Source organism: Homarus americanus, unplaced genomic scaffold (genome assembly GCF_018991925.1).
Source record: "Homarus americanus isolate GMGI-L3 unplaced genomic scaffold, GMGI_Hamer_2.0 scaffold32929, whole genome shotgun sequence".
Classification (NCBI taxonomy): domain Eukaryota; kingdom Metazoa; phylum Arthropoda; class Malacostraca; order Decapoda; family Nephropidae; genus Homarus; species Homarus americanus.
In genome coordinates this window covers 1,172,069-1,198,462 of record NW_024737097.1, presented here as the reverse complement: position 1 = coordinate 1,198,462, position 26,394 = coordinate 1,172,069, and the positions used below count along the sequence as shown (strand labels likewise).

The 26,394-nt window shown below is 37.9% G+C and overlaps 1 protein-coding gene across 1 annotated transcript in view; it reads right to left on the bottom strand.

The window, feature by feature from the left end:
- LOC121873151 overlaps positions 1 to 26,394 on the bottom strand; it is a 55,128-nt gene that overhangs the window by 4,049 nt on the left and 24,685 nt on the right. The window contains exons 2-3 of the mRNA XM_042376469.1: positions 25,585 to 25,732; positions 9,015 to 9,221 (exon numbers count right to left, since the gene is read on the bottom strand). Of these exons, the coding sequence (XP_042232403.1) occupies positions 9,015 to 9,221; positions 25,585 to 25,732 (355 nt within the window). The remainder of the gene's footprint in view (positions 1 to 9,014; positions 9,222 to 25,584; positions 25,733 to 26,394) is intronic.

The window sequence follows — 26,394 nt, the reverse complement described above, 5'->3', positions numbered from 1 at the left end:
AACTTTTCATTACTAATTGGTACATATTTTACGTTTCCATTGTTTACTAGAAGTACCGTATATCACGGCCTATAAGACGAAATTTGAACATTAAAAAAATCTGCCCAAAGTTAGGGGGTTGTCTAAACCACCAAGTTTAAAATTCTTACCTCTTAAATATTGTGGTTTAGTGTGTCAAAAGTGGTGATGAAAACATCGTAAGCCACTCACAAGGTCTTACCACTAATTATTTTATACTGAAACTTACGTTTGGCAAGCTGGATTCAAATTAAGATTACCGGTATATTAAAATAATAAAAATGTATTATAAACCTGTCTAACATACCGTAAAAGAGATTTATACCCCTGTAATAAACACAGCTATCATCACACACCCCTCCCCACGCCCCCCCCCCATTTGCCAGTGAGGAGACAAGAAAGGGAAAGTGACCACGAGATTGGGCTATTTTTAGCCGTGGAGGTGGTCAGTAATGCATACCGGTATCGGTATATTTACTCATAATAATATTTATCTCCTATAAATAATTGATTTAAATTTTATTTTTTTACAAAGAATATTCAGTAAATGAGTGCATTAATTCTTGAAACTATCGACGGTTAATTACAGACGCTCAAGTGACGTCACTAGTGTTTACACTACACCAGCTGGTAATATTTGATGCCATTACTTGAAGTGAATTGGCCTTATTTTAAGTAACTAACTATAAATAAATACAAAAATTAAAAAAAAGATCAAAACTGAGAAATAATATACTGTATGTATGTTGTGTTGTCAAAGTAAGAGGAACAATTGTGTAAGTACGTAATATTTTTTCACTCAAATCCTAATGAAACACTACTGGAGAACATTCCTTTGTCGCAAAACAGTTTATAAATTAAAGAAAATAATTACAGTGTGTTTAATATATTACAGTATATTATAAATAAATAAATAAAACAAATAATTCGGTAAATCTATTTAAAGTAAATGGAAAATAAGCAAACATGTTATTTACCAAGACGCTTCCGTCTGGCTCAGGGTGAGATGGAGGGGAGATAACAAGGCTATTTATAGCCCATCTGAAGTGGCCAGTACCCTAATGCACCATAAATAATTCATTGAACATTCATTTTTGTACATAGTATATTCAGTATATATATATATATATATATATATATATATATATATATATATATATATATATATATATATATATATATATATATATATATATATATATATATATATATTTGTGTAATAAATGTATGTAGTAAGTACATACTGGTAACCTTTTTCACTCAAATCCTAATGAAACACCACAATTAGAATACGGTGGTTGCTGTTGAACCACATGTTGTATAAATAGTCACACCACCGAGACGAGGGAACACTCCCACCACGCTTCAGTGACGTCACTAGTGTTTACACTACACCAGCGGGTATAATTTGATGACATTACTTGAAGTGAATTGGCCTTATTTTAAAAAATCAAGGATGGTTGGTAAAGGACTACTGAGTCAGTGGGTAAGTGTCACATTTGGGGTACTGGTCTTATACAGCAAATAGAGCTCAAAAGCTACTTTTTAAATGGAAATTTGGGGGGGCGTCTTATGCACCCCGCCGCCTTATAGGCCGTGATATACGGTAAATGGTAAATATTTTTCATGTCTAAAGCTAAAAGTTGCTCCTCGCCCGTCCCATCATGCACGGATTCAACCTAACAAAACTATTACCCATGTAGAGGTCGACCCCCAATTTTTTGCCTAAAAATTTGGTCTTTAAAAACTCGAACTGCACACGAGTATATACGGTAACTGTTATTGTTTTCGTAAATTTTTTTTTAACCTTCCCCATTTCTTAAAATATATACTTTTTTGTGATCAGAGCACCTCAGAAAGTATATTATAATAAAAAAAAAAAAAAAAAAATGAATTCCAGTACAGGGTATTCATTGAATTTTGTTTATCGAGGTTTTATTGTAATTTTGAATTGTTCACAAAAGAAAAATGTATTCCTTAAAAATTCATAAAATATACAGTGAACCCTTGAAGATTCGGACCCTGTAAATCCGGTTTTCGGAAGATTCGGACAAAAAATTTGGGAGTTTTGTGCTAAGAAACCTCCCTAAGAACCATTCCCAAAACTGAGCAAAGAACATTTTAGGCCCGTGGCGCTGGTTGACCAGGAGGTGGGAAACAAACAGTTGTCAATTGTTGTTTTTGGGGAATATTTCATTCACTCTAGTAAGGATACAGTACAGTGCTTCTTATTATGTTATCATAGGTATATGCATGGTTTATATGATTTGTTTATCACTGGGCCCATCACTGTTTTCAAATTAGATTACAAGATATGTATTTCTCCCATACATATTCTGATCATACGCCTGGCAACGGATAAGAGGAGTGACTCGTGTGACCGCTAGTTAACGAGTCACCTGCACTTAACTCCCCTCCCTCCCTGCCATATTTCACTGGATTTAATAATAATAATTAACGGTTTATTGAAAGAGCATGGCAGCTGAAAGGCTGAAAATATACAGTGTACAGTTTCATAATTGAGGAATGGGTCTCTTGATTTACAAATAATATACAAGTAACATAAGTGATACAAATATGATATATGATAACTAGGTGGGGAGAAGCTCAAACTACAGGGCATTTCAACATAGTGACAGTGCAAAAAGTAAGACTGACTTGGAGTGAATACACTGGTTGATTACAAGTTATTGATAATTTTTATAATGGTTGGGACTGGGCTGTTCTTATAGCGATCAGTTCGTGCTCATATGGGCTGGATGCGGTTGTGGTGTCAAAACAGCAATTCTCGGACGAGGGACCTTGGGTGGTAGTAGGAGCCGGTATCGAGGCTGGTGCAAAAGCTTCTCACCAAATTTGCAGATGAGGTCATGGTGATGGTCAGAGAGAGCCGAGAGGGGTCAGTGTGTTGAGCGCTTCTTCATATGTGGAGTAGGAAGGGGAGAGAATAATCTTGCATGCCCTCTTTTGCACTTTTTCTAGGTGTTTATATTGTGTGGCATTTAGGAAGGAAGACCAGGTTGGGTAGGCATAGGTGAGTAAACACTGAGGAACTAGGGTGCAGGAGCTCCAATGGACTTGAGTCGGCGGAGGAGGTGGAGACGGAAACTGGAGGATTTGACAACTTCACTGAAGTGTGGTTTCCAATTTAATTTGTTGTCTATGGTAACACCGAGGAGCTTAGTGTAATCTACAACCTGGAGTGTGTAGGGACCTAAAGTAATGGAAGGGGGTGGGACAATGTCGGAGGAGAGGTTGATGTGAATAACCACGGTCTTGGTATGGTTGATGGTGACGTGGTGGTTGGTGTCCCAGTTTTGGAGACTGTTAAATAAATCCTGAAGGACGGTATAGCTGGGAGCAGAATTGTTGACACTGATCCCAATGGTGGAGTCGTCGATATATTTCCAGCGAGCAGGGGTTTCTCTTAGGGCATCATCGATAAGCATAAGGAAGCATAGAGGTCCCATCATGGTGCCTTGGGGGACGTCACAGGTGAGTGACTGTTATTATGAGTGCTTGCTGATTTATGGTGACTCATTACATCAACCACAGGCTACTGGGAAAAGCTGTGAAGTGTTATGGTTGTTTTTTAACTCGTATTTTCAGGTACAGTCAACCCTCGCTTTTCGCGGTCCCACATTCCGCATTTCCACGTTTACGCGGTACCCTGCCGAAACCGGAATGCTCACATTCCGCAGTGCGTGTACTCCTTTACGCGGGTGAAGTATATTTTTTTATTTAGCTCATAAAATTCATGCAAATTATCCGGCCAGAATATAATTTACATTGCTGGAATTCTTACAATTTGATGATCATTTTGAATATAAACATCATAGATTTTGCATTAGACATACAAATTTTAGTATGTAAGTATTTTGTTTACTCTGAGTAAATATGTTATCTTTTGTGCAAAATATATGACATTTATATTCAAAATATTCCTGGTCTTACAAGGAATCCAGCAATGTCAATTATATTATCCTAACTTTAGTTTGAGGTATTATTTATAACTATACCTTAAAATCTAGTGGTTTTCTCCCCAAAATTTCTCAGAGAGGGAAGAGCCAGCGAGTGTAGTGTGAGAAAAGGGGGAGGGAGTCGAGTCCATTATTTGAATGGACATTAACGTGGCGACTGTATTTCTCTTAAGTATTAATTGTGTGCATGTACCATCATAAAATTAAGATGTTATTTTTACTAGAACATAGGTATTGTGTCGGAAAACGTGGAGTTTGGGGGTCAGCCGGTCTCTATTTCATTTAATCCCATATGCTATGTTGTTCACTTTACGTGTTTCTCACTTTCCGCGGTACCCTGTGGGTTGAATTAACCGCGTAAAGTGAGGGTTCACTGTACATATACATAACTTTCTTCATTTATTTCAACTCATTTACATGCACACAACATCCTAAATACAGTGGTCCCTCGGTTAACGAACACAATTCGTTCCAGAAAGTCGTTCTTTAACCGAAACCATTGTTTCAATGGAATTTTGGGTAATTGGTTCCAGCTCACCGAAAATTACATGCAAAGTAAAAAAAAATGCAGTAAAGTACACTTACTTTGAGGTGTGTATGTAGAAGGCTCCTGGTTGATGATGATGATGGGAATTAGAAGTGGGGGTGGAGGAGAAGGGAGAAGAGAAGGAAGTGGGGGTGGAAGAGAAATCGCCCCATGCTTGATGCCATCATTTCACCCATAAAATTTTTTGTTCACTAGGTGTAATTCAAGGTTATTTTCTTTAAATCAACACTGCACTGCACTATATATTGTCAATATGTTAAATAAATTTCAGAATGACCAATAATTGTACTGTATTGTGAAAAGGTAAAACTATTCTGTGTTCAAGAGACCCACAAGCAAGATGTTTCCTCCACTGAACAGAGATACAAACTGAGGCCTTGGTGGGTGAGTGAAGTGGCTGATGGGCACACCAAAAACTAGTTCCCTGTACTGCAATTATGTTAAATAAGTGTTAAAATTACTAAAAATTTTCGTATAAAACTTGGAAAATTATTAAATAGTACAACCTTCTTGATATTTTCTCCAATTTTAACGAATGTAAGCCCTAGAACCGATTTCTGTATTGGCGGACTAATCTTCCAGCTGGTGAGCAAGCCAAAGCATGTCGAAACATTTTTGTAAGAATTTCGTTAACCGAAATGAAGATTCTTATGGAAGGTAATTCGTTAACCGAAATTTTGTTAACCGAGGGACCACTGTACATATTGTGAAAAAAATAAAAGAAATAATAGTCCTAAGGGCAAAGCTGTACAGTAAAGCCTCGAATAACGACGTTAATGTGTCCTCCAATATTGCAGTGTAAGGTGAATCGTCTTATCGCGAATCAATAATTACCATTAAAATAAAGCAATAATGAGATGTGTTACCAAGTGTGACCTTTTCATATCTTTTGTGTGGCTTTTTACCCTCTTTTCCCCAAAAACAATACAATTAATGAAAACTGCAAACTATATTCTTTAAATAATGTTTCTCAATGCACCTTATACAATATAAATGAATAATAATATGGTCACACAAGCGGAGTTGGGACGCCATTGTTTTTGTTAGTGTTTACAGCCGGGAGTCAAGAACGATAGTTCTACATGAGAAAATGAAGAAAATAAGACCCTGGTTGTAGCTGTAGTAAATTTAATGTAAAAAAAATTACTATACAGTCAACCCTCACTTTAAACGGTCCTACTTTACGCGTTTCCACGTTTACGCGGTACCGTGCCGAAACCGGAATGCTCACTTTCCGCGGGGTGTGTACCCTTTTACGCGGAGAGCGGTGCAAGCAGGGTGCGCACAAGGTCGCCCAGTCATCAAAACATTACCGAGTTCTTCACCCGCCACCCACCACAGCCGGCCCAAGTCAGTGATAGTGATAATGATAGTGAGGATATGGACTTATATGGACTTTGAGGAGTTTGACAAAGAGGCCCTGCAAGCCTCTGTGGTGGATAGTGATACAATTGATACAAGTGATACAGGTGAGGGCCAATAATCTGCCCTCTGCCTCGGAACCAACCGCCCATCCCCGTGTGCCCAGCCATCTTTTCTACTAATGTAAGTGTTAAAAAACCTAGTATTATTGATATTTCTCTTAATTATTAATTGTGTGTGCATACCATCATAAAATTAAGAAGTTATTTTTACTACAACGTAGGTATTGTGTCTGAAAAAGTGGAGTTTGGGGGTCGGCCCGGTCTCTATTTCAATTAATCCCATATGTTATGTTGTTCACTTTACGCGTTTCTCACTTTACGCGGACCGCCGTGGGTTGAATTGACCGTATAAAGTGAGGGTTCACTGTACAGTGACCCCTCGGTTAACGAACTCAATCCGTTCCAGAAGGTCGTTCGTTAACCGAAAAGTTCGTTAACCGAAACCATTGTTTCAATGGGTTTTTGGGTAATTGGTTCCAGCTCACCGAAAATTGCCTAAATTCAACAAAAATGGTAGAAAAGTTCACTTACTTTGAGGTGTGTATGTAGAAGGCTCCTGGATGATGATGATGATGGGAATTAGAATGGGGGTGGAGGAGAAGGAAGAAGAGAAGGCATTGGGGTGGAAGAGAAGTCACCCCATGGCACCATTTCACCCAAAAATTTTAGTTCTCTTGGTGTATTTAAAGATTATTTTCTTTAAATCAACACTGCACTGCATTATATATTGTCAATATGTAAAATATATTTCAAAATGACCAATAATTTGCTTGGAAACACAGAAAAAAAGCGTTTAGTTGAAGAGAGTCTCAAGCAAGATGTTACCTCCAGTGAAAACAGAGAGAGACTAACGCCTGTTTGTTGTGTTAAGAGGCTGGATGCCGCGCATTAAACTAGTCACTTTACCTTCAATTATGCTCAATAATTGTTAAAATGACAAAAAAATTGAATATTAAACTTTTAAAATTATTGAATAGTATAAACTTCTTGATATTTACTAAAATAGTAAGGAATTTAAGCCCTAGAACCGATTAATGTATTGGCGGACTGATACTAAAGCTGGTTGACCGGCCAGTGCAAGCGAAAACATGTTGAGGTCGGTTCGTAAGAAATTCGTTAACCGAATTTAAGAATCTTAAGGAAGGCAGTTCGTTAACCGAGGGACCACTGTACTGTATAAAAAATGCACAAATATTAAAGAGCACAATTTTCTTGATATTTACTCCAATGGAAACAAATGTAAACATAGAAGAGATTGCTGAATTGGCTGAGTACCTCCTCAGATTATAAGCTGATGTTCAAAACAAAATGTGATTTTCGTAGGGATTTTGTTAATCAAATTTTTTTTCGTTAACCGAATTGAAGATTCTTATGGAAGGCAGTTCGTTAATCGAAATTACATTAACCGAGGGGGCCCCGTTGCGGGTCGATGACCTGTGCCCGAGTGGGCTATTCCACGTGACAAAAAAAAAAAAAAAAAAATCCATTCTTACACAGATGATTATATTATTCACCCTTCTTCACATTTTCCCCTTCCCCCTAATTCTCAAACTAGATCTGTTTCTAGAGCTGATATTACATTTATCAATGAGGATCTGTGCTGCATCTCAGAATGGGGAGGTAGATTCTTGGTTAAATTCAATATAGTAATTCCGCACTTATTGTTGTTTTGGTACTACCTGTACCTTGCTAAACTTTGGACACCAAAAAATCGTTTAACGTCCCAGTGATCCGATACTACGTCGTTTTGCGTCGTCACAGACTACTTTCTAAGGCGCATCACCCGCTCTTGTCTGGCCGCGCTACGCTCTCTCGGCTCGTCACAGTCTTAGTGACTCGCCACCCTCCTCCTCCGCTCCAGCCATACTCCTCCCCTCCCGCCATCCATCTCCTCTGCTTCACTACCCACCACACGCTGACTCTACCACCTCCGCCCATCGGTGATTACCAATACAAACTTAGTAGTTGTATGTGTATGATTTTCTGTATATGTAATGTATTTCATGGGGCAAAGGGAGGCTCAGGAAAGTAACTCCCATATTTTATCTATTTCTTATGGGGAATACTGATCCTCTTAACGTTGTTTCGTATAATGTCGCATTTTTAGGAATGTAACCCCGACGTCAAGTGAGGACTTACTGTAGTAATAAAACTCAGTATTTACCAATTACACTTTCCAAATTAGATGATCTCCCACCAGTCACATTTCAGGACGCAATAATTCTGCCTAATGCTAAAATAGATATGCTAGGCATCACCATTTCCTCTAATATGTCATAGAAGCCACACATCCACAAGATTGCTAAAGCTGCCCCCCAAAAGCTGGGAATGTGTAGCTACTTCACCCCTGAGCAGTTGCTTGAAGCATATAAGGGATTCATTCTTCCTAACTTGGAGTACTGCTCTCATATCTGGGGTGGCTCTTCTTCTGTCCAACTGTTAGATAGGGTGGAATGAAAGGCATTTCGTCTTATTAACTCTCCTCCTTTAGTTGATAATCTTTCTTCCCTTTCTCTTCGCCGCAATGCACCACTGGCGAGGCCGTGGGCTCGTAACACTCGTCTTGCCTGCGGTGCCCACTGTTTCTCTGTGGATGTCAGTCACACTAGAATAACCCGCTATAGTATATCGTTCTTTCCTCACTCAGCCAAACTGTGGAATGCTTGGCCTTCATCTGTGTTTCCATACGCATACAATCTGTCTCACTTCAAAAAGCTGGTTTTCCGGCATCTTCGAGATGTAGATTAATATAATTTTTTCTTTTCTATTTTAAAATTCTTTTTACTCTCATTTTTTCGCCCCCTAGGCCCTGTTGTGGGTCAATGACCTGTGCCCGGATGGGGTATCCCTCCCCCCCCCACCAAAAAAAAAAAAAATCTTATAAGAACATGCTGAACCACACCTACCTGATGTAGCAAATTCTACATGATGGGAGTTTGTGTTGTTCTTCACCCATGAACTAAACTTCCAATTTCTGCTTGTGCAACAAGTGAGATTACACTTAAGGCTTAACCAATGTATACAAAAGCACAAATATTCACCCACCTTCAAAAGAGGAGGCATTTCCATAGTTTGTGGAAAAATCTTTTGTTCAGGAGGTGTAAAATTTTCATAGGACTGCAAATATTTAGCTTCCTCAATTTTATGTATTAAACGAAAGTCAGTTTTGTAAGCGACTTTAGACATATTCACTACACCACAGTTTTTGCCACGGAAAACCTTCTCTACGAGTATTTTTCCTTTCATGTTATCCTGAAAAAGAAAGAAAAGTATTATTTTTTTGTTAACTAACATCAGAACTTGCATCTAGAATCAGGGATATTGAAAAGTGAATAATAATAATTAATGCAGTAGAGCTACTTTGGGAAGAGAGTTGGTTGTTAAAGCATAACTTCCAACGAAGCATCTTACACAATACAGTACAGTACAATGGAGTCTTGATAATTTATGAAATAAAAATTTGCATTCTTAAATTCAAGGGTGCCTCTGTCACTACCTCTCTTTAAATTTATTGGTCATGTATTATCATTTCATTGCTATAATTTGCCTTAGAAATAAAGAAAATATAATATAAAACTATAAATAAGAAAACTCTCTCTCCAGCTGAGTGCACAGCCCCGACCATATTAATACAACATTATGCATTTTCACCATAATTCCCATATTATTTAGGTTCAATTGATACCTGGTTAATAAAACATTATTGTAAAGTACAGTAATAAATTCTCACAAAAAAAAAATCCCAAACTCAACTCCAGATACATAAAGTATTTCAGTGATAAAAGTTACTTCTGTCAATATTTTATTTCTAACTGCTCTAACCTCACTAAAGTTTTACAGGAATACCCCAGTTATTGCAAGGGATGAGTACCTAAAAGTCTTTACAATTAATGAAACTGCAAAAATCAAGGCAATTATCCTCATAACAATTAATATAAATAGGGGGGAAGCATTCCCAGACAGCAACTTTCACCACACAATTTTCAGTATGGTTATCAGGGACCAGAGTTGCATGTATACTGTAGTACCAGTAGATGTGAGGGATATATGACAATTATACTAATAAATAAAATACTGTAAAAGAATAAAATACAGTATTGCCAGTGTGCAATAGTTTCACTATACACGGGAGACGGGAGGAGCTAAGATCTCCACTACCATTCCATCCTCCCACAATCCGGGCAACTCCAACAGCTGTAAGAAATGTTCATCGTCATTATGTTTTTGACCTTATGAAAATTGTGGGTGCATGCAACAGAGCAGAGAAGAAAAAAAACTATGCGTAAGGTATCTAACTGAAAATGAGAATTGAAAAATAACAACAAACAACTCACAGCACACACTAACGTGGGTCACTTCACCACCAATGTCAACAACACTCACCAGCACCAACAGTCACTACCACCACCACATTTCTGTCACAACCACTACCTCAAACTATCCACCACCCTCCATGACCACGACTACCTAACACTACCCACCTCCAGCACACTCCCATGAACCCCACTACCACACTACTGTGACCACCAGCGACCATTACCACACTACTTTCACCACCACACTACTACGACCAAATGAACCTAAATAATATGGGAATTATGGTGAAATTTCATGCTATTGATATAAAGGGATCGTAGGCTGCTGAGTGGGTGGTGGTGAGATGTCCTCCCTCCCTCCTCCGTCACCCCTTACCTACACATCCAAATGTAGTTTTGTAACTTTTATAATTCATATTTTATTCCTATAATTTATTCAACTTAATCCATTTCATAATATATTCCTATAATAATAATCGACTTTACGGAACCGCATGATTAGTTCAGATTCATTCCAAATTAAAATTGTTTATTCATAAAAACAAAAAAATATGAATTAAGCCAAAATACAAATTAATTAGGGTACACAGTACTGTATGGGTGACTTGACAATGCATTAAGTCAGTACAGACATTCCCGGTTTACGGAAAGGTTCCATTCCTGGTCTCTTATCTGCAAGCCAAATTTTTGGGGAAACCAAAAAGACCCTGCCATAAGGTAACTATGTACTGTACCTTGTACTGAATCACAGATGGTGTCTCACAAGGGGATGAGCTCAGCCGCCTTACGCATAATCCTCCACAAATAGTGTTGTTACGCCACACTAGTTAGTTACCTTCCATAATAATAGAAACTCTTGCGCAACCCCAAAATTTTTATAATAAGACTTATGGGAGGCATTCTGTATCCTTGAATTTCTGTAAACTGAGTGTTCTGTAACCTGGGGAGTGTCTGTAATACAAAACCACTAATCTGTTATCGCCGCTGGCTTCAGCTACAGTGCTGGCGTGTGATGCCATTAAATCTTTCGACCTGTGACCTGGCCAGATGTAGAAGTATTTACAGGCAAGTCCTGGTTCTGCTGAGTGGACTGTCTTCGGCGGGTGGCGGTGCTGCCTGCCCCGCCATGAGATAGATTGCCCTCTCTAGTGATGCTGTTAAGACCAGTCTTCTGCTCTCAATGGTGAACACCGACTCACAATCCTGTCCGAGAATTTGTGCTGAGACAATTTACGCAGTACTGTTGTCTCTTGGAACACCATACTGATCTGCATTGACCCGCACTTGTAAGTACAGCTAAAGAGATGACATACCCCTCGGTACTGAAAAATTGTTGACTAATTACGCCTACTCATTTCTGCCTAACTTGGAGTAATAAGACAATGCAGAATGAAGCGAAGCTAAGATTAATAGAGTTATGAACTTTGTGTTATGTCACTATGTTTAATAAATTGTAATTAAGATAAATAGTGTGAGACTAACTAATTATGTATCAGATGGATCACCTTGTAATATTATGAACATCCCCTCTGGAGGTTTTGACCACATCAATAAATACTGAATGCATCAAAAGGCGGGTTTCAATCATTCCCTTCGACTTGCCCGTCACCTAAACGTCCTTAACCAAGGCGTTTACAAATCCCTTAACCCAATTTCACTGCAAATGAGAGAATTTTATATACAATGGGTGATCTGATATTACATCGAGAGAATGAGGAGGAACTTCCTTTTCCACAGACAATGTTTCTTATCACTATTTTCTATTTATTTTTTAATTACTACTCTATTTTTCTTTTTATTTCTTTACATACTTAAACAATTATGGAGGGTATAGACAGGAAGTAGGTGGAGTAGAGAGTAGTAGAGGCAGGGTGTGATGGGTAGAGGCAGGGTGTGATGGGTAGAGGCAGGTTGTGATGGGTAGAGGCAGGGTGTGATGGGTAGAGGCAGGGTGTGATGGGTAGAGGCAGGGTGTGATGGGTAGAGGCAGGGTGTGATGGGTAGAGGCAGGGTGTGATGGGGAAAGGAAGGGTTGATATGGTCACTACCCCCCCCCACCCCCCCCCAAAGGGCCACCTTGTCCTTTCCCCCTTGTAACCAAGTGTATGGTGTATGTTTCATCATCAAGAATATATTATACATAGAATATTAAATAATAGAAAGAAAATACAATATATGACTACAAAATTAAACGAAAAGCTAAATTAGTGATGGTGGGGTAGCAGTACCAGAGCAGACCGAGGGATGAATGACTCAGCAATGTTGAAGAACTCAAGGATGCTTTAATTAGTGCTGTACTTCACTCTGTATTTCATACTTTCTAACTTTACTTTCCTTTTCACCTTCTTACATCTTCAGAGACAATGGCTCTCTTCTCTACATCTCTATTACTACTATTACAGGCAATGTTACCAGGACTTTAAATGTCACAGCAAAGCTTTCATCACTGCTTATTTTACGCCTCAACAATTCAAGGAGAATCCAGTGACAATGACCCAGCCACTGTGGAGATTGGTTATGAAGATGAAGTCGCTTTACAAGTGTCTGCAGTCAATTCTGAAGGCTTTGAATCCGACTAGCCTTCACCCCCTACCCTGGCCCCCCATGGTCTTCCAGAGCTTCCCACTTCTCCAGTATTCGGTGGAGACAGTGGAGTATTGCATAATTAACTTCCTGGACTTTCTCAAAATATTTATTTAATAATGTAGATGCAGTTTATGTGACATTGTGTGTCATTTTTGGAAGGTTAAGTTGGTTACTCAAAGTCTTTCTAGAGTAAAGGTCTGGTGAGTCCAGTGCAATAGAGCGATTCTAACACATGATAAAGGGAATTACTTTGTGCAGATTTCTGATATGCGATGTGTACCGGTATGATATACTGTACCCATACAAAATAAGACCCCACTGTATTGCTATGTGAAAGTGGTACACAGTATAATAAGGGTGACCAACAGTTACAGTTAATGGTAAAGGGTCTGGAGATGATAAGGGGCAGATCCAGGAATAGCAGAAGGGAGGGGGGGTCTGAGAAGTTGTGGGTGGGGGAACATGGGGGCACAGCGAGTCCACCCAGCAGACCAATAATCACGGGCATTTTGAGGCCATTTGGACTTGATATTAGGAGATATTCCAAGATAAATAGTAATTACTTTTTACAATACAAAAATGACTGAGTACAATACTGTACTGTATTAAAGAAAAAGTATTGGAATTTTCTGATGAAAATTGGGGGTCTGAGCCCCCAGGATCTGCCCCTGTGATATATATTGTATAAGAACTTTATCAGATTCAAGGTATAAAATTTGAAATTAGAAAACTTATTTATGTATTTCGATGAATAAAGTAACACAACAGAGTACTGGCAGAAAAGAATTACCCATAATACTAAAATATTGCAGTTAAAATAGAGCTATTCTAACATGTGGTCTCCCAACTTTGTACAATCAATTTTATTCAGCCAAAATACATTAAACTTTCTCACAAAAGAGGTCTGTTCACAGTTTCATATCAGTAAAGTTTACTGCATTTCTAAATTCCTATTGCAATTTTCCCTCATCTTCCTCATTCTTTCCATTGTAAAAAAACATTATTTCTTGTGGATATTGTATAAACAAACTGCACAACTCTTTTCTTTTCAATATCCAGGCAGACCTCTTATAACAGACATACAGTAGAAGTCCAAAAATCCGGACTGCTTGGGAATTGGGTCGGTCCGGATTTTTTGATTTTCCGGATTCTCAGGCAGTACTTTTAAAATTCAAATTTAAGGAGGAATAAAGAAGAGATAAACAGGTACACTTTGATAGTTTATTCATTAGCAAATATAGCATGCTTCATTTACCAAAACGAGCAGTTTTAATGAAAAAGCTGTGAATTCTAGAATTTTATTCTTTGTCTTTTTTATATCATAAATTGTAGACTTTCCAATGTCGTATGTTTCCATTAGAAGAAGTATTGCTCACACCACGTTCTAGTTTCTTAATTATTTCAAGTTTGTCACTCAATTCCAACGTGTTCTTCTTTCTTTTCACACAACGAAGTTTATCTACTTTAGGAGCCATTATTATGGGCTTGTACAGTACTCTGTAAATGGAAAGAGTAAGACTCAAAATATTGTTATATTACAATGGTATTCTATTCATACTGTGCTTGATATAATGCATTCACAGAAATGTAATATTTTTGCTGAAATGGCGTACGTATTACAGTGGAAAGTGGGATAAAACTGTGACGAAAACAATGACTTTCGCTTTCTTTCGTTCAAAAGATGTTACCGAAATCGTTTTTCGAATGGTTTAGTTAAAAAACTGTTGTATTACAATAATATTCCCTCCTAATTGACTTGAATAAATATTTGAATGGAAATATACAATATTTTTGTTGAAACTACCAGCGTTTCAGTGTAAAGTGTCGTAATGATAAATGATAAACAATTTGCCTTCGGCACTCGTGTTTCAGGCACGGCGAGCCTCAGTTTATAGGACATAAGAGTGTTTTTACTGAAGGTTTTGTTGTTCCATTACCCTCAAAAATGTGGGTCAAACTATAAATGAGGAATATCATAAATTAACGATTTCTTGGTCAAAAAATCAGGGTCGACCTATAAACGGTATGTTGTCACAGTTTGATTGCTCGTTTCAAAGTGGCGACCACGTGGTCACTTGTTGTCGCTGTGCAGCAGTGGCGCTCACGCATGCGCACATACACACAAAAGCCTGCTAAAAAAATAAAAATAAAAAATCAGTTTTTGAAAAGTCCGGATTCTCGGGTGGTCCGGATTTCTGGCATTCGGATTTTTGGACTTTTACTGTATGTTCCTGGGGAGAGTCCATCAAGCAGTCATTATTATAACATGGTGCCTATAGGGAAGTGTTCCTAACAGTGTCAATTCTTAACCTATACACTGGTTCCTTGCTTAACACTGATTTTTTTAACACATTTTTGTCTTTACATTTTTTTTTGAAGGGCAATTTACCTTAATTAACTCTCATAATTATTCATAGTTATGCGGTGCACCAGTTTAAATTTCACGGGTCCCGCTGAGTGTTGTCAGAATTAGCCGGCATTTGGCGCGCCCGTCTATGTTTACCATAGATGTATGGTGCCATTTTGTGAACACTAAAGCTACCTCATACACTCCAGTCATTTGGTGCTTTTCTAGCTGGATATTTAGTAATAATGCCTCATCTTACTAAAAAGAAGCAAAGCAGATGGCCTCCAGATGAAGGCAAGTTAGTGAAGAAGCATCGTGTGTTCACACAAGAAAAAAATAGATATTAACTCAGTGGAAGGTAGAGAAATGCATGTTGCTGTAGGATGGCATTATTCTGTCAATGAATCAACAGTGAGAACCATCTGCAAGTCTAAGGAGAAAATAAGGTGTGAATTTACCAATGCTTCCTCATGTTCTGTGACCAATGTTGTGCATGTGCTTAAAGATCCATTTGTTCTCAAGATGAAAAAGCAATGTTCACATGGCTTAAAGATTGTTATAGGAAACGTTTATGTGTTAGTTCAGGTGTAAGCGAGTGTAGTACATTTAATAAATGTTGAATATTTGTATTATAATTGTTTATGGTGGCAGTATGATCATATATTGTAGGGTTAAATTTTTTAGTGAAAGGGGGTTTTGGGGGCCCTAATCCCTGTGTTATGCAAGGAATCGGTGTAAATGCTACAGGACGGCATCCTTTGGTAATGGTAATGACTCTGAAAATGTTATTGTGGCTGTATGGGCAAATAAAAGGCACTAGTAGCTATATGAAGAGACTGATCCATGCCTGCCTTACACTTGCCTACCACAGCCCTCCATATCACATCTATGCTCAGTGGTCCCTCGGTTAACGAACGGTCCAATTAACGAAATTTCGGTTAACGAATTAGCTCCCATAAGGATTTTCGGTTCGATTACCGAACAAATCTTCGATTATCAAAAGTCTTACGAGAAACACGTTTTGTTGTGTGCATCAGCTGATCGGCCAGTCCACCAATACAGTCATCAGTTCTATGTTTACATTCGTTTCCAGTGGAATAAATGTCAAGAAAGTTGGTCTCTTGAATATTTCTGCATTTTTTATATTAAAATTATTGGTTATTCTGAAATTTAGTTAACATACTGATAATATAGACAGTACAGGGAAAAGTTTTTGTGTGCCCATCAGCTGATTGAATCACCTAACAACGCTTCTCAGTTTAACTCTGTTTACAGTGGAGTGAACATCAATTTTGTTGGTCTCTTGAATATTTTTGCATTTTTACATTAAAATTATTGGCCATTCTGAAATTTAGTTAACATATCGATAATATACAGTGAGAAATTATTATGAAACACGAAGAAGGCATTAGAACCAATGCACTCTGTAAAGAATATGGCATGTCATCATCGACTGCCTCTACAATCAGGTTTGATATGTAAATAAGCTGCCGGGAATACGACATACACACCTCAAAGTAAGTTAAAATACAGTATTCTATTGTTTTTTATTTATTATAATACAGTATACTGTACAGTACAGTACTGTATTTAGTTTATGTTTAATGTTTTGTTAATTCTATTACTGGTATACGGTACTTGGTATGTATACTTTTTCTGTGAGTTGGAACCAATTACCCAATATCCCATTGAAATAATAGATTCGGTTAACGAACGACTCTGTGTAACCAATTGTGTTCGTTAATCGAGGGACCACTGTACTTACTTTGACTGATTTACCATCACTTTCACCTGCAGGCCATTAACACAAACTATATCTAAAAAAAGCAGAGTACAGACAGAAATGAAATGAGTTTTGAAGGTCTGTGTACAATGATTAAGTAGCTGCCGATTGGGTGAAAAGATGCAAACAAAGATGGTAGCGGACATGTTCATTGATTCTTTAGTCAACCCTCACTTTACGCGGTTAATGTAACCCACAGGGTACCGCGGAAAGTGAGAAACGCGTAAAGTGAATAACGTAACATATGGGATTAAATGAAATAGAGACCAGCTGACCCCCAAACTCCACTTTTTCCAACACAATACCTATGTTCTAGTAAAAATAACATCTTAATTTTATGATGGTACATGCACACAATTAATACTTAAGAGAAATAGAGAAATACAGTCGCCAAGTTAATATCCATTCAAATAATGGACTCGACTCCCTCCCCCTCTTCTCACACTACACTCGCTGGCTCTTCCCTCTGAGAAATTTTTGGGGGAAAACCAGGTATAGTAATAAATAATTCCTCAAACTAAAGTTAGGATAATATAATTGACATTGCTGGATTCCTTGTAAGACCAGGAATATTTTGAATACAAATGTCATATATTTTTCACAAAAGATAACATATTTACTCCGAATAAACTTTACATCTAAAATTTGTATGTCTAATGCAAAATCTATGATGTTTATATTCAAAATGATCACCAAATTATAAGAATTCCAGCAATGTAAATTATATTCTGGCTGGGTAATTTGTATGAATTTTATGAGCTAAAACAAATATCTTCAGTTAATAAAAAAAAAAAAATATTCTTCAGGACACTATCTGTCAATCAAAGTACCCCACCTTGCCTTCCCCCTCTTCCAACCGCGTGGTCAGTCCCAACCCTCCCCCCCACCCCCCACCAATCCTCCCTTCAAGAGATGTTGGGTGAAAAACTAAATTTTAACATTTTGTATTAAATAATACCTCAGATTAAAGTTAGGATAATATAATTGACATTGCTGGATTCCTTGTAAGACCAGGATTATTTTGAATATAAATGTCATATATTTTGCACAAAAGATAACATATTTACTCAAGAGTAAACATTACATCTAAAATTTGTATGTCTAATGCAAAATCTATGATGTTTATATTCAAAATGATCATCAAATTGTAAGAATTCCAGTAATGTAAATTATATTCTGGCCGGGTAATTTGTATGAATTTTATGAGCTAAAACAAATATCTTCAATTAATAAAAAAAAAAAAATATTCTTCACACCGTGGTGCCAGGTGGTCGGTCGCCGGTCCCTCCCTCCCTCCCACCCCCCACCAACCCTCCCTACCAGATGAATGTGTGGGAATACCAGACTGTTTACCTTTTTAGTAATAAATAATAAATCAGACTAAAGTTAGGATAATATAATTGACATTGCTGGATTCCTTGTAAGACCAGGAATATTTTGAATATAAATGTCATATATTTTGCACAAAAGATAACATATTTACTCAGAGTAAACATTATATCTAAAATTTGTATGTCTAATGCAAAGTCTATGATGTTTATATTCAAAATGATCATCAAATTGTAAGAATTCCAGCAATGTAAATTATATTCTGGCTGGATAATTTGTATGAATTTTATGAGCTAAATAAAAAAATTATACTTCACCCGTGTAAAGGGGTACACCCACCGCGGAATGTGAGCATCCTGGGTTCTGGCAGGGCACCGCGTAAACGTGGAAACGCGGAATGTGGGACCGCGTAAAGTGAGGGTTGACTGTATGTATGTATGTATATATATATATATATATATATATATATATATATATATATATATATATATATATATATATATATATATATATATATATATATATATATATATATATATATATATATATATATATATATATATATATATATATATATATATATATATATATATCAATGCACAGTAAACTTAGTAAAGATATAAAATTCAATGATAAATATGAATCAATGAGTGTCACGCCGAGCAGCTCTCACACAACGCACCCAAGCAGGTACGTGGCGATCGAACGTGAACACAGCGAGACTGAACGAGTGACTGTTAACATGGCATATTTCTGCTCGGGCATGGGGGTGGGGATGGGTGTGTGCACTAGCATTCATATTTAGACAAAAAGATAGTGCAAACTGAGGAATACCAGCATATATATTTAATAGTACTATTACTAATATAAATACGTAATATACAGTAATGTCTCCTTATACAATACAGTATAATGGTCCCTCGGTTAACGAATTCAATTCGTTCCAGAGGGTCGTTCGTTAACCGAAACCATTGTTTCAATGGGATATTGGGTAATTGGTTCCAGCTCACAGAAAAGTATATATACAAAGTAAAGGTAAAAATGCATAAAGTCAGAAACACTCCTAAAATTCCCCTAAATCACCCTTAAATCAAATCACTATACAGTCATGTGCCGGTTAACGTCCTAGATTCGTTCTTGGAAACGTGACGTTAACCGAAATGGACGTTGTCCGATTCATCACATAAACTTTTATTTATACTTACGTGTATGTGGAATACTATATACGTACATATACACTTTTACTCTTAAATCACTACTGTAATGTGATACAGGTGATTAATTTTTATCTCTTGTGCAAAATACATGACGTTTATATTAAAATTATTCACTGTTTTACAAGGATTCCAGCAATGCCGAGGCAGATGGGGAAGAGAGAGGGTGGGAGCGAGGGGGCGTGGGGGGAGGGGAGGTAGTACGTTTGACAGTTGGCACAGGCCCAGGTCTAACGCGTGTATATTTATCAGTTCTTAAGTGACTAAGCTTCTCTCTTATAAAAAGCCAGTGAAATGACCTGGGTGAATATAATTAACATTGCTGGGATTCTTGTAACATACTGATTAATTTGAATATAAACATGCTATAATTTGCACTAGACAAAACAATTTTAGTACCGTAATCAAATTAGTACATGTGCACTCCAGCTTTGCACTAAGGTCATTTATTTCTATTACGTTTCTTTTAGTATGGTGTGTGCATGTAAATGGATGAAAATAAATGAAGAAATCTATGTAAATCTACCCAAAAATACAGTTGAAAAACTTTTTTATAAAATGTACTACAGTACTGTACACTAATGTACAACAATTTTTATCTTTTGAGCAAAATATATGACGTTTATATTCAAATTATTGGCTGTCTTGCAAGGATTCCAGCAATGCAAATTATAATCTCCTAACTTTAGTCTGAGATATTATATAAGATAAAAACTGTAAGCCTAAAAGCCTGGCTGGGGGGAGGGACTGACGGCTCCGCCACCCAGCGAGGGGTTGGGGGGGTTGAGGTGATAAGTTTGAGGTGAAGGTCTCTGTGTGTTTATTTAACAGTCCTACTAAGCTTCTCTCATTTTAAAATGCCAGTGATATGACCTAGGAGAATATAATTAACATAGCTGGGATTCTTGTAAGATACTGATTTATTTGAATATAAACATGTTGTAATTCGCACTAGACATAACAATTTTAGTACCGTAATCAAATTAGTACATGTGCACTCCAGCTTTGCACTAAGGTCATTTATTTATTTTACGTTTCTTTTAGTATGGTGTGTGCATGTAAATGGATGAAAATAAATGAAGAAATTTATGTAAATCTACCCAAAAATACAGTTGAAAAACTTTTTATTAAATGTACTACAGTATTGTACACTAATGTACTACATTTTTTATATCTTGAGCAAAATATATGACGCTTATATTCAAATTAATCTCTGTCTTGCAAGGATTTCAGCAATGTAAATTATATTATCTTAACTTTAGTCTGAGATATTATATAAAATAAACATAAAGAAATCACCAATCTTTTATCTTGAACACGAGGGGTAGGGGGGAGGGGGCGGGAGGTGACAATGTCTGGCGTTTGTTTGTTTATTTATTTGAGATAAGATTTGACAGTTGGCGCTGAAGGCCTGCCTGTGTGTTTATTTATCATTACTTAAGAGTGACTAAGCTCTTCTCATAATTTGCCACCCAAACGACCTGGGTGAATATAACTTACATTGGAGGGATTCTTGCAAGATAGAAATTTATTTAAATACCTGTATAAACAAGCTATATTTGCAATAGACATAACAATTTTAGTAACGTAATCATTTAGTACATGTACAATACAGGTTTGCACTTAGGTCCATTGTTACTGTACAATATTGACTAAATTCACTAGATAACGTACGCCTGGCAGCACAATCTATAAGAATACGCGATGCATACGTGACTGTGCCCGCTCTAGGGCCATTTAGGTTCGCTAGGTCCCATTATTTGAATTTTTTTTTTTTTTCAATTTAAATTTTAATTGTTTATTCCTTGATAGAGGAAGCGGGATCCTAGTGCTGTCACTTGGTACCCCTGTACCATAACACCAGAAGCAACTGGCCAGTGTCACAAGTATATACAGTACAGTACAGTCATCCCTTGGTTATCGCGCCTAATTGGGACCCCGCCGATAACGAAAGTACAGAACCTATGGGATTTATTCTAATTGGTTCCAGGCACCCAAGACCCAACCCCAAGTTTCCCATTTTACGACCATTTATACCCACTAAATATATATATAATGTTATGGTAAATATCATAAACACACATAGGCATGGCTAGGTTTATTACAAAGTGATGAAAAGGGTACGCTTAATACTGTAGTCCACAAAACATGTAGCTATGCTTTTTTTATTTGGTCCCCCATCATACGAGTCCGTTTTCTCTCACATCAGGACGCCTGAGTCCTCCGTTTTCTCTCTTAATCTTAGAGTGCACCAGAGACTTCACTATACTTAGTAATGCCACAGAATTTGAAATTGCAACCCCAATTGCAACTGGGGTTGCAATTGTTGAGGCAACTAGATATGTCTGATTACAGCAAATGTGTTATTGTCAATTTGTAGGCGAAAGATTTTATCCTCAATAGATGTAGGTTAACATTACACTTGGAGGCAAATGTTTAAAAATAGCCTAAGATAGGAAGCATATTCCTTTAACACATAATATCTGACCAGTATGGGGAGGATCATCGTGTCTCCGTCAGGGGGTCATGGAGTGGTGGTCCAGTAGGCGTTACGGATTTTTTTTGGAGGGGGTGGGGGGGGGCCACGGACGTATATGCGATCGGACGTTGTTCGGTCGGACGTTAACCGGCACATGACTGTACTCCAGACGGGGAAACACCTCAATCTTGAAGATCGTTAAGAGGGACAAACCATCTAGATATCATAACAACTTTCTTATAAGACCTAATAATTTATTTGCCTGATTCACCTTCTTCTCACAATGGCCTGAGAACTTCAGTTAATTGTCAACATACACACCCAGGTCCTTTTTGCTTCCAGTTTCTATTAATGCAGTTGCTTTGTCCCATTGGGACATGTGATATGCCTCCTTACTGTTGGTAGGTCCCAGGTGCATCCTCTTACAAATTGTGACATTGAATCTTAGTAACCATATCTTAAACCATTCTTGAAGCTCACAAGAGATCATTCTTCAACTCTTCACAGTCTGCTTGGTTCTTAATTTCCCTAAATAACTTAACATTTTCCACAAACATTTGTATGGAGGAGTGTATAGCTTCTGGCATGTCATATATGAAACAAACAGACAACAATGGGCCCAATACACTGCCCTATAGCACCCCACTTGTCACGGGTACACATACCGATTTCATACCATTAATCACCACACACTGCTTGCAATCATACAAAAGTCTCCGATCCATGCTAGGGCACTTCCCCGAATCCCGTACCCTTCCAGTTTAATTTTCAGCCTTTCATGGGTACACTGTCGAAAGCCTTCGCAAAATTTGGGTATATAGAGTGATATCTCTGTTAGCTGGAACAATTGGAGCAGAGCACTTCCGGGAATGAGAGATTTCCGGGTAACGAGACAACTCTCTCAAAACAGGAAAATAGTCCCTCGTCTCCGGAATTTTCCGGGTAACGGAAAAATATTTTCGGAAGTTCCAGAAATTGCCCATTACATCATTTCTCGAACCCGGAAAAATATCCCTCATCCACGGAATTTTCCAGGTAATGGAAAAATATTTTCGGAAGTTCCAGAAATTGCCCAATACATCATCTCTTGAATCTGGGAAATATCCCCCATCCCAGGAATTTTCTGAGAAATGCGCTTGATTTCATCTCTCAAACCCGAAAAAACTTCCCCATCCCTGGATTTTTCTAGGTATCGGGAAATTTTTTTGGGAATTCTCCAAGAAAATTTCAATTCTGGCTATCGGAGAATTCCGAATTTGAGGGATTCCGGCTAATGGAAACATTACTGTACGTATTGTCGATATTGCCACGCAGAATTTGGGTCAAAACATCCGGTACCTTGAGTAATTGCGTTAAACAGGAGCGTCCCTGCATAAAACTGCGTTGACAATCCTTTACAAGGTTGTTTCATAACAGACGTTCCATCAAGGCATCTCTTATAATGCTCTTAAGAACTTTACGTACTGTGCTGGTCAGGCTCACTGGTCTATAATTATTCATGGAGTGACAATCGCCCTTCTTGAAAATAGGACTCACATAAGCCATTTTCCAATCACTGGGGACCTTTTGCTCATCCAAGCATCTACAGAACAGGATCTTCAAGGGCTCAGCAACCTCGTTGCACAACTCTTTTAGCACTCTGGGATGCACCATGTCAGGGCCGGGACTCTTGTGGACCTTTAGCTTTGACAATACAGTGATCCCTCGGTTAACAAGTGCCTCGGTTAATGATTTACCTTCCATAAGATTCTTAACTTCGGTTAATGAGCAATCCCTCAATTAACGAGTTTCTTACGAGCCGACTTCAACATGTTTTCGCTTGCATTTGGCGGTCCACCAGTTGTAGTATTAGTCCGCCAATACAGTAATCGGTTTTAGGGCTTAAATTCCTTAGTATTTTAGTAAATATCAAGAAGTTTATACTATTCAATAATTTTAAAAGTTTAATATTAACTTTTTAAGTCATTTTAACAATTACTGAACATAATTGAAGGTAAAGAAACTAGTTTCTGGCGTGCCTTCCAGCCTGTTAACACACCAGACAGGCGTTAGTCTCTCTCTGTTTTCAGTGGAGGTAACATCTTGCTTGAGACTCTCTTCAACTAAAAGCTTTTTTTCTGTGCTTCCATCAAATTATTGGTCATTTTGAAATTTATTTTACATATTGACAATATATAATGCAGTGCACTGTTGATTTAAAGAAAATAATCTTGAATTACACCAAGAGAACTAAAATTTTATGGGTGAAATGGCACCATGGGGTGACTTCTCTTCCTCCTCAATGCCTTCTCTTCTCCCTTCTCCTCCACCCCCATTCTAATTCCCATCATCATCATCATCATCCAGGAGCCTTCTACATACACACCTCAAAGTAAGTGTACTTTTCTACCTTTTTTGTTGAATTTAGGCAATTTTCGGTGAGCTGGAACCAATTACCCAAAAACCCATTGAAACAATGGTTTCGGTTAACGAGTTTTTCGGATAACGAGCAACCTGCTGGAACGGATTGTGCTCGTTAACCGAGGGACCACTGTATATTTCTTATAGTTTCTTCTGAGAACACAATGTGGGTCAGCACTGTGTCAAACCGTCTGTCCTCAAACGCAGGAAGATTGTTTACATCCTCTCGTGAATACCGAGGATAAGCAACTGTTCAAAGCCTCCACCTTGTCATGGTCAGAATCAACGAAACTACCGTCTTCAAGCCTCAGGTCCGGAACGACTATACCCTGTACTAGCGTTTGTAATTTTGACTTTGCATAGCAGTAAAACGTCTTTGGGTGTGACTTGACCTCACTCGTAATCTGCCTCTGGAAGTCTTTTTCAGCCCTTCTACACTCTTGACTGCTTGGTTCCTCTATCTGGCATATATCCTCCTGTCCGGCTCATCATTTGTCCTAACCTATGTTTCAAATTTCTGAGTTTTCTTTTTAACTTTGTCGGCTGCCGTATGGTTCATGTGTAACAGTCTCCTTGTATTCCTGGAGGCACTGGGTTTGGTCTTGGGTATATATTTGTTGATCAAATGGTTCACTTTACTGGCTATGATATTCAGCGTAGTGTCTGAGTTCTTATACCTTAGTGAGTCAGGACAGTGGATGCCCCCCATCTCTTCCTCATCCCATCTTAACTAACCTTGTAATATTTGAACCTTGGTCTGTTTTTGTCAGGAACCAAGTAACAATTAAATCTGTAGGACACGTTACGTGGTTATTGGTGCCAACGGAGGCAAGGTATATGTACAGTACAGTAGATGTATCAAATGAATATTTTTTCATGTCAATTTATCAAAAATATGTTGTAGTGTACAGCTCCATTAAAAGAGATCTGCCCATACAAGTACATACATATACCAAGACGAGACATAAAAGAAGTGATTAAGATATATTTGTAACACAAAATTTTATCTACATACATTATAGGAAATAGCCTCTTGGGAAATGCAAGAGAATTTATTAAAATCAAAGTATCACAAAAGAAACAGGTGAGAGAAACTAAGAAAACATAACAGCCACAGTGCCCAGAATATAGTAAGTCAAATTAATCTAGAAAAATACACACCTCACCCATATGAGGCCGCCCGGTGTCCATCTCTGGCTCAGCATTAACAATTCTGTAGAAGCATGGCTCTGGGTACCTCTCAAAGGTACTCCTCACCACCATTCTCCCTACACCAAAATTTTTAAGGCAGCCAACAATCTCCCATAATCTGAAACAGACATATAGACCATGAGAATATGGAACTGTACAGTACAGGTATACCCCAAAAACCAACGCCCCAATAACCACAGCTTCGCATAACGAACAAATACAGATAGGGGAAATAATCTGCAAATTTCGTTGATACCCCGGAGAGGAGTGGCAGAGCTGTTTTGAATTTGGCGGGCGGTGGCGTGGTGTGAATTCTTGCCATGAGAGGGCTCTGCACACTGCCTCTGACTCATTCCCACCATCTTGTTTACACTTAACAGTGTCTCTGACTTCGTGTGTTGTGCAATCAAGCCTGAACACCCCAGTGATAGCTTCTCTTAGGGGCAGCTTGATGTGATGTGATAAGGCATACAGTAATAAGAGTGGTGATGGACCAGCAAAGATTAGTAGACTCGAACTTACCACCCTATAACGTCTCTACCATCCTCAACAGGTAAATAAGTCTCAATTTATGCTTTACACTGCTTATTTAACACTCTTGACGATTTCATACACAAATTTGCATAAGATCTAATTTATTGCGTTAGGGTTTTCATATGTAAATTTGTGTAAGAACAAAAAAATTTCAATAAAATAATTTAATGTTTGTGTATGAATTCTAGATATGCAAGATGCACATTTGGCAATGTTGGTGTGATCTGGCACCTCTGTAGACCGCCT